The 12,745-nt window shown below is 39.1% G+C and overlaps 1 protein-coding gene across 1 annotated transcript in view; it reads left to right on the plus strand.

Annotated features, from left to right (window-relative positions):
- The window catches only part of pparg (peroxisome proliferator-activated receptor gamma), a 30,260-nt gene that overhangs the window by 14,183 nt on the left and 3,332 nt on the right, over positions 1 to 12,745 (plus strand). Inside the window, exons 2-5 of the mRNA XM_046383318.1 lie at positions 2,699 to 2,995; positions 3,284 to 3,450; positions 6,632 to 6,770; positions 10,161 to 10,360. Of these exons, the coding sequence (XP_046239274.1) occupies positions 2,699 to 2,995; positions 3,284 to 3,450; positions 6,632 to 6,770; positions 10,161 to 10,360 (803 nt within the window). The remainder of the gene's footprint in view (positions 1 to 2,698; positions 2,996 to 3,283; positions 3,451 to 6,631; positions 6,771 to 10,160; positions 10,361 to 12,745) is intronic.

Below are 12,745 nucleotides of genomic sequence, written 5' to 3' on the forward strand. Positions count from 1 at the left end.
GTCAAAATAAGTTATTTCAACCAAAATTATAATGAAATAACACGTCCTACTGCAACTTTGAATGCCAGGCTGCAGCCACCATGGTTTTTCTCTTTCTGAGCTGTGTTGAATAGCCTGCTGAGTACAGATTATGAATTTCCTAAGATAAGAGTTTTTTTTTCTTGAGGCCTCTAGGGTGCAGTTTGATTTCTTGAAGTGATCTGGGGACTTGATATCTGTCACCCCTTTCACTTCATCTCTCTCACTGCTCATCTCTTGAGATCTCTCTCCCACTGGATTTCTATCTCCATGGAATGACTTGATGCCAACTTGGACACAAGTTGCTCCAATGCTTCATCTATTTTAGGTTTGGATTGGCTGGCAACCAGCCAGCTAATGGAAAAATAACCAGGTTTCTATGGTTATTAATAGTCAGCATTTTCCCCTGCAGCAGCTTCCAAGACACTGGAAGCTACAGCCTATGGACACACAAACACACACACATTCCTCTTTCTCTTGTTCTGAAACAATATCAGCGTCAATGTGAATTTTAAGTGGATCCCCTGCTGATTTTCATTGTCACAGTCCAAGCAAGTAAAAAGGAAACAATAAGTAGTTGTGAAAGCCGGATGTTTGCTCCACGGGGATGTTTTGCCAAGCAATTTGGAACCATTTCAAGCCATTTCTATACCTGGTGCTACTGTGCCATCAGAGTATTGCTATTTTAGTGTTGTCCTGTTGCATAATTCATCGCATTCTTTGTTACATTTCTTTCCAAAGCAGGCACCTGAGGTTGATTAGAGGACATTTATTTTGAGAATTGTGTTGGTTGCAAAAGGTTGTTTGGCAGGCCAGGTGTTTTAATGCACAGACCTTTTACTCTATTGATTATTTATAAACCATTGCTAGCTCGTCTTGTCCTTTTTCTTCATTTTAGATCGAGGTCAGAATTGAAGAATGGTTTCTGTATTCTTAAAAAACAGAAAGAATAGTGGGAAAACTAAAACCAAGTTTCCAGTATTTATATTTAGAAAGACACATCAGCACTTTCCTTCCTGCTACAGAAAAAGTATTCTGCCTTTAAATTTTGCATGCAATGATTTTAATTTAAACACATGAAACATTGTAATATCTTTAAGAATAACTCTGGTGATTCTTTGCAAATTAACGTAGCCATAGGGAGGTCTTTTCTATTTGACTGTAGTTTGTCAAGAAGCAATAGCTGTGGAGTCTGTAGCTTGGAAAAGTCACATAAATAGAATATTTCTTCATCAGCTTTATACAAACTTACTCCTGATTGTACAACTTTGTTGGCAGTTTGTTTTTGTGTGGACTGCAGTAATGGTGAGTGGACTTTGACCATCTCATCAGATTTTTGCTCCTCCAATGTCTGATCTCAGTTGATGCATGTTGATTAAGTTCATTTTTTTATACATTAGTTAGGTAAATTTATTCACTTATATTTTCCTTGATGTCAGCAAATTTGAGGATAAGACCAAAACTGGCAATGAACTGATAACAGGTATTGTTAGCCCGAGTCTCATGCAGTTTATTCCTTTGTGCCATAGGGTTCTATTGTTGTTCAAGGACTATTAAAAACATATCACTGAGCCACGCCACTGCGCTGGTTGACATGTTGCTTTATTACAATGTACACGGGCACTGATTTCCGTCAGTCCCATATGCAGTCCTGCCGCTGTAAAAAAAAAAAAAAAAAAAATGTTAGTCCTACAAATCCATGACTAAAAATAGTTCCCAACAAATGAATTATTTACAGTTGTGTGATTAATGTCTGCTGAAAACACGGTGCCTGACTTTTTTGGAAAAGCATTCTTTTTCTAAAAAGATCAATCTAAACATTTGTGACTTGTTTTTTAAAAAATTACATCCTCAGTAGAAATGACTGTGCTTGCAGCTGACAGCCACTGACGAGGTAGAGAAGTCTGACAGTATTGGCAGAACAAACACACCGTTTGGATTCTTTATAGAGTATCACCAGCCATACCCTTTAGTAATTCTGTGCAAAACACAGACTTTCCAAGAAATAAGAACAAATTCCCTAGGAGTTCAAACTTTTCAGTGCCAACTCAGTTCGATCAATAATGCATTTCAGCTCTCAGAACGTGCAGTCCGTTCTTGAGTCTTTCATCCTTGTCCTCAGACAGACTGAGGCTCAGACAGTCCCTGCTTTCTGGGTGCTTTGGTTGGGCAATCACACAGCCAGCCACCCAAACAGCAACGGAAGAAGATGGTGTTTTGAGCAGAAGAGACTTTCCTCGGTGCCAGGGTTCATCTTGTACTCCCTGTGACACAATCTGCCTCCCTGTTTACTAGCTATCAGACTGCAAAAAATGAGTTGTATGCCTGGAGGTACTCATCGTAGTGTGTGTGTGTGTGTGTGTGTGTGTGAGAGTGCATTGTTTATGGTTTGGGCTTTTCGAAGTGGACGTATTTAATTATTAGCATTTTGTACAACACAGCACATCGTCTTTTTTATATATTTTCTTTCTCCCTTTTTTATATTTTTCTTTCTCCCTTCCTCTGTTTCTGTATTTCTTTTTAGCTCATCCTCTCTTTCTCTCTCAGTCTCTTCAGTTTTTCTTCTTCCTGCCCTCCTCTCTCTATTTCCTTTAGTGCTGTTTTCTTTTAACAAGGCCACAAAGAATCAACAAAGGATATTGCACCAGCTGTCTCTTCACTGCTTCATCTCTCTCCACAGTAGACATGGTGGACACCCAGCAGCTCCTTGCCTGGCCTGTCGGCTTCAGCCTGAACAGTGTGGACCTGTCAGAGCTGGATGACAGCTCCCATTCCCTCGACATGAAACATTTGTCAACGTTAGACTACGCCTCCATCTCTTCCTCCTCCTTCCAGTCCTCCATGAGTCCCTCGCTTGGATCCTGCATCTCCCCTGCCAGTGTGGCCTGTGACCCCAGTCCACCGCAGAGCGAGGAACACTTCACCAACATGGACTACACAAACATGCACAGCTACAAGACGGAGCTGGACACAAACAGTAAGTCCAGTTTCTGTGTAATGGGTTAACCAGAACTGAAACAGTTTTCTTTATGCTGATTATGTGCACACCAAGATTAGCAGCAACATTCTCCTGTAGTGGGCACAGACTGTACTTGTACTGAAAACATGAGAATATTTCACTGCAGCCAGTTAGAGATCAAAGACTGCCCATTTAAAGAAAGCAAATTTAGCTATCAGAGTGTGAAACCCGATAATGAGTATGGGAGGCGATGTAATAAAGATTTAGCTTCCTGTCTGTCTGCCTACTTGGTGTTTTTTCTATCAGACTTGATCAAGCTGGAACCGGAGTCACCTCCACAGTTCTCTGACAGTCCCATGTTCTCCAAGCTGCAGGACGATATGCCGACAGCAGCACTAAACATCGAGTGTCGTGTGTGTGGAGACAAAGCCTCAGGGTTTCACTATGGCGTCCATGCCTGTGAGGGCTGTAAGGTACGACTGAAAGACATGAGTATTTAAGCAAACTGGAGTGATTAAAATGCTGGATTACATCAGATGAGCAACTAACAAATCTCTCCATTCTAAATTTCTCAGTTAATCAAGGTGACCAACAGTTCAAAACCCAAAGATGTTCAGTTTGCTTTCCTTAAGAATAAAGAAAAACAGCAAATCCTTGCAATCATAAGCCTGGACTCTGGCATTATGACTTGATATATCAAATGAAAAATCCCTTATCAACAAAGATGAAGACACATTTTCAATAATCATTGAATCAAACTAAACAGTTGTCCTGTTTTTAAAGATTTACTTATTCATTACATGTATACCAGATACCAGATGTAGCTGATAGCCACAGACTTCCTGGGTATTCACCCAGCCAACCACTAGATAAAAGGCATTTTACAGCTAATAAGGGCTCTGCTGTCATCGTCAGTTTTCAAAAGGATTTACTTGGACAAAATCATTTTTTGAGAAATTCTGACTTCTGTTCACCCAAGAGAAGCATATTATGGCTTAAATTGCAGTACAGAGTAATGAATAATGAAATAATTACTCCTTTCAAAAAGAAATGCCCCAGATCAAGTAGAAAAACAAATGACAGTCGTACCACCTCAGAGTCATGTCAGGAAATGGTAATGGGTGTAGCGATTTCTGGTGCGAATCATTTCTACTTTTTTGTTTCTTCTCTGCCAGTCTTCCTTTCTGTCACCGTGTTTCACTCTACAGCGAAACATGTTGGTGGAATAAATAATTCTACATTGCATGGAGAGAAGTGTGCATTTCTTTCATCTTTTTGATGTCTGTCACTTTAACCACAAGCCCCATACATTTTCCACTCTGCAAGGGCTCATCGTAGGCTTGTGCTTCTACAGCCAGCCCCTTAAACTCTGTTTGTTTGTGTCTCACTATGGAGTATAAATAACTAATATAGTGTGGGTGAAGTTTCACACATATTTCCATTTTCTTTGAAATATTGAGACATGATAAGAATAGGGGCTATAAATTGTAATGTTGTCCTCCAAAGACGTGTGAGATGAGTTTTCAGAAACAGCAGCAGTATCATGTATGTATTTTTTCCACAGGTCTGAATTTATTGTTAATCAGTATAGACGCAGTGTGTTTTCGCCCTCAGCAAGTCTCTGTAGCGGAAGAAAAGCTCATCCTTAGCCTAACCCGAGACGTTTAAAGGAAAATGGTAAATTTAGTAATTTAGATTTTAAGTTAGAATTAAAAGATGTCTACTATATAACTTAAAGTTAGAGGATTTTTACTAAATGTTGTTTAAGGGTACAACCACCTGTAGATTTGTAAGACTGAAATAGTCAGCATTTTCTGTTGTATTTTAAAACCTTCACCTTTATACCATCAAAGAAAAAGGAAACCATGGCATGCAGTTTGACCAAAAATAGGAACACCTGCATGATGTAACTCAATGCAATACATTAGGCCTTGTACAAGAAGTACATTAGCACAACATTTGTAGCCAAAGTCTGATGTAACTTCTTCCTCCGTCAAAGATACATCAGTGTGACCCTCAGGGTCACACACTGGGTGACATGATTCTGTATAACCAACATGTACATATTGGTTTATTGTGGTTCTTCTCCACGTACACCAACGTGCTGCCATAAAGACTTAACAGACCGAGTCTGTGACTAAACGAAGCCCCGAACAAACTACTTAATACACATTTTACGCTCGTTTGATTTTCCTAGAACTACAGTGTGCAGCCTTTTTAGCTTGCTTTAAAAATGAAAGTGTATAATTGTGACAAGAAGATTTCCTTGTTTAGCAGAAATAAACCTTTATAGCACTCGGAGCCACAGACAGGACAGGGAAGTCGGAATTGAGACACAGACTAAGACAATAAGAAAAATACATAGTATCACATGCCTTCTGTTTTAAAATGTTCCGCTAAGATTGCTTCTTTCATTGTTTATCATTAGGTGATTCTGGTGGTATTTTAATTTAGTACATTATGTTGAAAGGTATTTTTAATATTCTGACAACCTAGTGCCCCCAGAACAAAAGCAGTATGAAAAACACGATCTACAGCCTTGCTCTCTGACGCTGTCAGGGCTGTTGTTTCAGATTTACTACAGGGTACAACGGTTTCTGTTTTTCTGTCCACTTAGTTTAAGTCATACTGTACCTTCAGAGGCTGAATGAAGGTAAGGTACAGTAGTCATTGTTCTGCTTATGTCTCAGGGGAGACTTACCAGAAGAGGGGGTCAGCCAAGCAGGCAAACACTTAATTGTTTTAAAACAGAAAACATTCTTTATTGAGGCGGAGTCTTGACCCCTTTTAGCTTCCTCCTTCTTTAAATAACCAACAATTTAAAAAAAAAGGGAACATCTGCAGATCACAGGAGCATTCCTGATGCCAAACACCAGCACTCATGTGAAGTGCAGATTTGGATTGGTTGCTTCGCAAAAATACAACAAAAATGAAACTTAATTACAGTTCTCCTTTTAAAGCATACAGCCCTCTGGTGTTTTGTTGTGTGTGTCTGTATTTCTCCATTTAATTCATCTTCCCATTAGCTTTCTTAGTCAGCATAGTCAACCACCACATCTGTCAAAAAAGCTGTGACTGTGCGTAGGAGTGAGCTATGGGAGTTTGACCACGCTGCAAAGTTAATGGCTGAGATAAGCACAAGTCTTATGGCCCCTTGGTCCTAAGGTTGACTTTATCAAAGCACAATTTCACCCAGTCTATCAACAATTCACGCAGTATCACTGATTTCCTCACAAATAAGAAGGAGCCAGATATCTGAATCAGTCATCAGTCAATAGATGCTGCGTGGAGATACTCCGATAACGACAAAGTCATGTGAAGAATACCAAAGTAAAAATGTAAAAAATAAAAGGATTTTTATGCTTTTCAAGGAAGAGTGGATCTTTAGATCAGAAACAATGGTCACTTCATCTTTTCTCTTTTCTGTCCCACCTGCTCTTGTCTGGCCTTAACTATTTGTAATGGTCATACAGTACTAGGAAAAGACGACCAAAGAAGAAAGAAAAAAGATATGTACTTTACTCTCCTTACTTTGTCTTTTATGGTCCTTGGCAACAGAAATAGTCTTTCAATCATCACACTAAATACTTAGATTAAAATAATGACAATATCTAAAGTAACTGTCTCTCCTTTTCTTTCTGTCTTTCTTTGTAGGGTTTCTTCAGGCGCACAATCAGGTTAAAGTTGGTGTACGATCACTGTGATCTTCACTGTCGCATTCACAAGAAGTCCCGTAACAAATGCCAATACTGTCGCTTCCAGAAGTGCCTCAATGTTGGCATGTCTCACAACGGTAAGATGGGGATACTGTCCCGTGCACTTTTTAGAACAATCAGCATACACTTGTACACATGCATGACATGCTTGATTCATTTTTAGTAGAGCTATGCATGTATTTACAGATAGGCCATGAGAAGCTTAAAAGGCAGGTGTTGAAGCCTCTGTACATTTAGGTGTTCTCATTTTCATTCCTACTATAAGTAAGCAGACGCAGATTGAAAGACCAGGAAACGTGTTCTTATTGACCAAGTGTTCTGTTTCTGTTGAGAACAGCACAAACATCTTCACCACACTGCTGCCAATTTGGTCTTTGAGGTGTGTTGGTGTTCTATGCAGCGTTCTATACCACTGCCTTATATGTTGCCATTTGCTTCCTCTGTGGTGTGTACCCCTGGGTCATGCTTCATTTCCCAGTACTCTGTGGCTGAAAGATAGCTTAAAGGCCCTCCTTGCCTTCCAGAGCTCTTACTGTCAGAATTGAAAGCATAAGGTAGTAACTGTGTTCAGATCTTTGCTAAAACTCTTCAGTACTTGTGCTACTATCAAGGTGAAAGTAAGCCACATTAATCACTGTTTTTTCTTTGCTCACCTGCATATGTAAAGCTAGCGTTGGTAACATAGGAGAAACAAATATTTCTAAAAAGTCTTTAATACGGGCCAAAATACTTACCTCTGGTGGTGACAGACACAAATCAAAAATGTCAAGTCAGGGTAGAACTACACTGAATACTGCAAAGTTTTCAACACCTCCCACGCTCAGCCGCCTGTGGGCCAGTCAGTCAGTCCAAATGTAGTTTTCTGCTGCTTCTACTTATGTTGCTGTTTGGATTCACAAGCTGCATTTTGTTAGAAGTTTTTGTTAACCTTTAAATAGTAAGATATAGTTTACATTTATAGACATTTATAGAAGGACAGTATCAGCAGGAATCATGGTGAGTCTCAGCATAGCTTTGAACAGCTTCAGCATGAAACTCTCATTTGTCTTGTTCCCAACAAAACCGCTTCCCACTCTGCACTGCACTGAAGAAGGAAGTCACGGATGGGCCTGACATCGGTACATCATGCACAAAACAGTGTATCACAGTTTCTATTTGCTGAAAATCTATTTACAAATATGCTAGTGTGATGTGTTGAAGGGTCGGCCACACACATCTTACTATTGGTTGAGGCAGCAATTTGACTGGTCAAAACCAAGATGCAAATTTGGCAACAGGTATTGTGTTAATTTTGCATATGTATGACCTGGGGTGTAATCAGACCAGCAACTGGAAATACCTGCGTGGGTACACCAGGTCTCCAACCCCCACTACACGTGGTATGAACATGTAATCTGTATCTCCTACCTCTATAACAGACACTCAGTTGTTTTCTCCATAGTAGGCATTAACTGAGATTTCTGATATTTATGAAATGTCATCATTGTGTCAGCACTGACAGGTTTAAGTTGTGTCTCCGGGTGTTGTCACATCTTGAAGATGTATTGCATTGTTGAATGAGGCACAAAGTTGTGTACGTGCCATGGACACTCCCTTTTTGTTCAGTTGTTAGGAATGTTCTAGGCCATGGCGATAATATACAGAGTAGTGCTGAACGGAGGGAAATGCATTTTTTTAACGGCTGGATAGAGATTTCATATCAGATCTGGGAGAGAAGATAGTCTTCTGTTTTCACCATGCAGTCTTTTGGTGTATAACACATGCCAACAAATAAGTGAGGAGGCTGGCCTGCCAGGTGTGGAGCCAGTTTGTGAATATTTTGATAACAGACATATGAACCACCATGCATACACTCTAAAGCAGGCTATCAATGTTAGCTAACTATGCCATTCAACTGGATTGCTTCTAATTATACAGTTACAGAATTTGAGCGTGAGAATAGTCAAAAATCCTGTGGCACACACTGCATACAGTTTGTCCAACATCCACCACAAAAGTTAAAATTTTTCAGCGTACTTGAGGCAAATTCCATACCTAGAAAAAAAAAAGAGCAGGAGTTTTACAAACACATCCGAGATCACTTAGGTTACTAAAGGAATTAATGGACTTCCAGTCGACTTGCATATGTACACAGACCTGTGTTAAAACGAGGCAGCGATCCGTACAGTATGTGCTCATCTTTAAGGTGGTGATTTTGCCCATTTTTGGGTTGGTGGACCATGTTCATTAATGCATAGCAATGGGATTTGACGGCCTGGGAATGATCAAGCAATCAACCCAAACTGCATATTGCACCTTTAAGAAGTCCATTCTCTGCCTTTTACTAAGACTTTGAATTGTGATTGTTGTTACTCATGACGTTGAACTCTTTTATCTCAAGTGAGCATGCTGTAAATAAATAAATACATAAATTTGTCATTTTCTTCGTTCTTGTAGCTTCACCTCTCTGTCTGCCTCCCTACCATGTCCTCCCCTCATATCATTTTAAAGCTATTTCACGAGGCACAGCTTTGTGTGGGTTTTTATTTAATTAATGATTGACAGATCAGAGTACATAGACCTCAACTGATTTCTCCAGCCTGCTGTGTCACTGCTGCAGGCTCGTTGCCAGCTGGTGGAAGGGCCATTTTAGTTCATATTGATTTGCTTAAGGTGTGCATCAGTCACACAGTCAGTATTACACAATCACACATGCTGCAGTAAAGACAGGACACAGGTATGAATAAAGGAATAATTAATGGCTTCCGCTAACAGTAAAAAGAGGGTTTAACCGTTTTGTAACTCAGCATCAAAGTTCAGCAAGATTACAAAGAGCATTTTCACCGCATTTCACAAAATGTAGATGAAAATTATACCTTATTGAAGCACATTGCCATGTGAATAATGCACACAGTGAAATATGATCTGCAGGAAAAGGTGGACATAAACATGGAGGGGACAAGAGACCTGGTACTAAAATGTATGAGATAGTTTTTCAGGTTTTGCAATGATCATCAGTAATAAAAATACGTAAGCACATTATTTGAGTGAACTACATTTTGTAATTGCTTCATGAGACATGCCTCATTAAACCAGAAGTAGAACACTTGTTATGTGCTGTTGCCAAGTTTAATCATCTAATAGTTGCAGCTAGTTGTCATGGGACTAAACCTCATTGCTGTCTTTACATCAAATGCCCTAATTTGCATTTGTGTTCAGAAATAAAAATGATTTGAATTGTTGCTCACTATGAACCACCATAACCGGAAAAGCTGTTTGGTTGTCTGCCTTGAAACTGTTACTGGCATGGGCCTGTATGTACGTGTATGCCTGTTTGTCTGTGTTTCTCTATATGATTACCCTTATGATTAGGCTTAAAATATGTTTCTTTCTGTGCTCTGACATACTGTATTTGACTGCTGGCCTGTATCTGTGTGTGTCTATTTGTGCGCTAATGTGTGTTTGTATTTGTCTGTTTCCTTTCCCAGCCATTCGTTTTGGCCGGATGCCCCAGGCGGAGAAGGAGAAACTGCTGGCTGAGTTCTCATCTGACATGGAGCACATGCACCCTGAGGCAGCAGATCTGAGGGCTCTGTCCCGGCATCTGTACGAGGCCTATCTGAAATACTTCCCTCTCACCAAGGCCAAGGCCAGGGCCATCCTCTCGGGGAAGACCGGAGATAATGCAGTAGGCGGCACTGCCTTATTTCTACTTATCTTTTATACGTTTCCATGTATAATAGTAGCTGCACCAGCCACCGGTCAATGGCAGGGCTGACACACAAAGACAAGACAACCACACACACACACACACACACACACACTCATAAACACTCACACCTAGGGACAATGTAGAGTAGCCAGTAAACCTAATAGCATGTAAAATACATTTTAGAATAATCTAAACTACTGGACCAGTTGCTCCATCCCTGTTGGGTTTTTCTCCGCTATAATTGAAATGTATCGTGCAAATATGACCTATATTTTACAGGCTTTTTATCAAGCCCACATTGGGATATATCACCAGCAACTTAACCACTGAACACATTATGCTTGCGTACATATTTACAAAGCAAACTCATTTTCTACCAAAGTGATATAGGACATAACAAAAGCCTTTTTAGCAATGAAAAGTCTCTGTATTACCACCTACAGAATTTAAGTTTAGAGGCCTTAAATTTAAAGTAGTTCAAATTCTTCAACTCACGATATGTGTTTACATTTTTTGCTAGCTCGTCCTCATGCTACCACGTTCATTTTAGTTCAAGTGAGGTCTTTTATTGCTGCTCTGACAGGGGAGTGGCCTAACTGGTTTCTACATGGCTCGGCTCTTCAAAAATATCTTAGATTACAGTGGTCAAGCTAAGATAACATGGCTTCCAAGCAGTGTGAAATACAGTCATAGCTTCAACATTCCTACTCAAAATGGCAAACTAATTTATTAAGACATCTGGTAATTTATACAAGGGAACTGTTAGAAAATGTGTTGGCCAAAAGAATGAAAGTGGGAGATCTAGTTTCTGTGTTTTTGTATTTAAGGTTTTGAGGTTTTGATTTTGAATCTCAGTATTCAAAGGAGACATAATCAGGAAATCCATATCAACCAAATTAGAAGTGGCAGAGAGAAGAAAACTGGTATATAGAAGTGCCTTGGAGGGAGCGCTAGCCAAAATTTTAATGTGAAGACCTGAACCTATAAGTAATTTGGCATTATGCAAAGACAATGACTGCAAGACAACATCAGTTCAAATCTTTGAACTGATGTTAGATTGATAGATTTTGTATAACCAAGCACATAGGTGAAGAACAAAAAAGATATTTACATTTAATTTAATAATAGTAATAATAATAATTCTTCTTTCTTATTATTATACTTACTTTTGGTACTTTTAATGGTTGTTAATTTTTGCAATTGTTGTTGTTGGCTCTATAACTGAGGACCAACCGTACAAGCAGTTTTATTTTCATTTCTGTTGCTTCTCTCTGTAAAGTCAGAAGAGTTCAAGGCCGCTCGCCTCCATCTCTTTTGTCTTTTTGTTATGACTGTTCATCACACAGTGATAGCAAAATGACACTGAATCTTTTGTTGGGCGTTTATTATTTACTAAACCACAGAGAACATCCTGAAACAATCAATCAATCAAAGTCAAAGATTTTTATCTTTGGTCACATATTACATTTTTTTAAATGTGTGACCTTGATATGAGTTGATACATATAATCAAATTAAATGCAAAAAGTATTTATCCAACAACACAATTTTTCACCAAATGAGTTTTAAAAGTGGATAATTTTGTGTTTCTGTGGAGGAGCATTTTTTTGCATGTCCATGTATAATTTGCACCCAGACCACTGTCAATCAACACTTTAGGTAAACAAACTTACTACTGAAATGCAGAGAAGGCAACTTTAGCCAGTTACTCAAACAGTGGAAAGGTGTCGATAAATTTAATCAAAGCTAGCCTGTGTTACTTATGTTGAACAGCGGCCACTTTGCCTACAAGTAGCAATTACTTAATAATGCCAGATGACAAAATGCAACTGTTTTTCTGCTAATAAATTCAACCATTCATTTATATGGGGAAGGAAGTGCTATTTCTTCTTTAAAAGTTAAACAATTTTATTTCAGAATTGGCAGCCTTGGACTTCTATACAATTTTTCTATTGTAGACTAACAGATTCCAGTACCTACACCAAAGGAAGGCAGTTCCACTATCCATACTCTATTTAATTCATGCCCAAAAGACAATATATATTTAATAACAATTTCTGATATCCACTTGCTTTACTTCCCTTCAGGATGTGTACAGGATGTAGTCACTTTACCGCTATGAAAAAGGAAGATTTGAATATGTGAATGGTACTAGTCATCATTCAGGACAGTGCATGTCTTTTCCAGTGTTTTAACAGTAAGCGCGACTTTAACTCAGTTAAGCTTCATTTGCCAGGAGATGTTTTTTCTGTCTGCCTCAGTCTGCAGCTAAGATTTATTTACTATTATAAGAGATGTGTGGTTTGCTTTCGCAGATCTCATGAATGAGCAAAGTGCATAAACAGTATATGTGATTGCTCAC

The sequence above is a fragment of the Scatophagus argus genome, chromosome 3 (genome assembly GCF_020382885.2).
Source record: "Scatophagus argus isolate fScaArg1 chromosome 3, fScaArg1.pri, whole genome shotgun sequence".
In the NCBI taxonomy this organism is placed as follows: domain Eukaryota; kingdom Metazoa; phylum Chordata; class Actinopteri; family Scatophagidae; genus Scatophagus; species Scatophagus argus.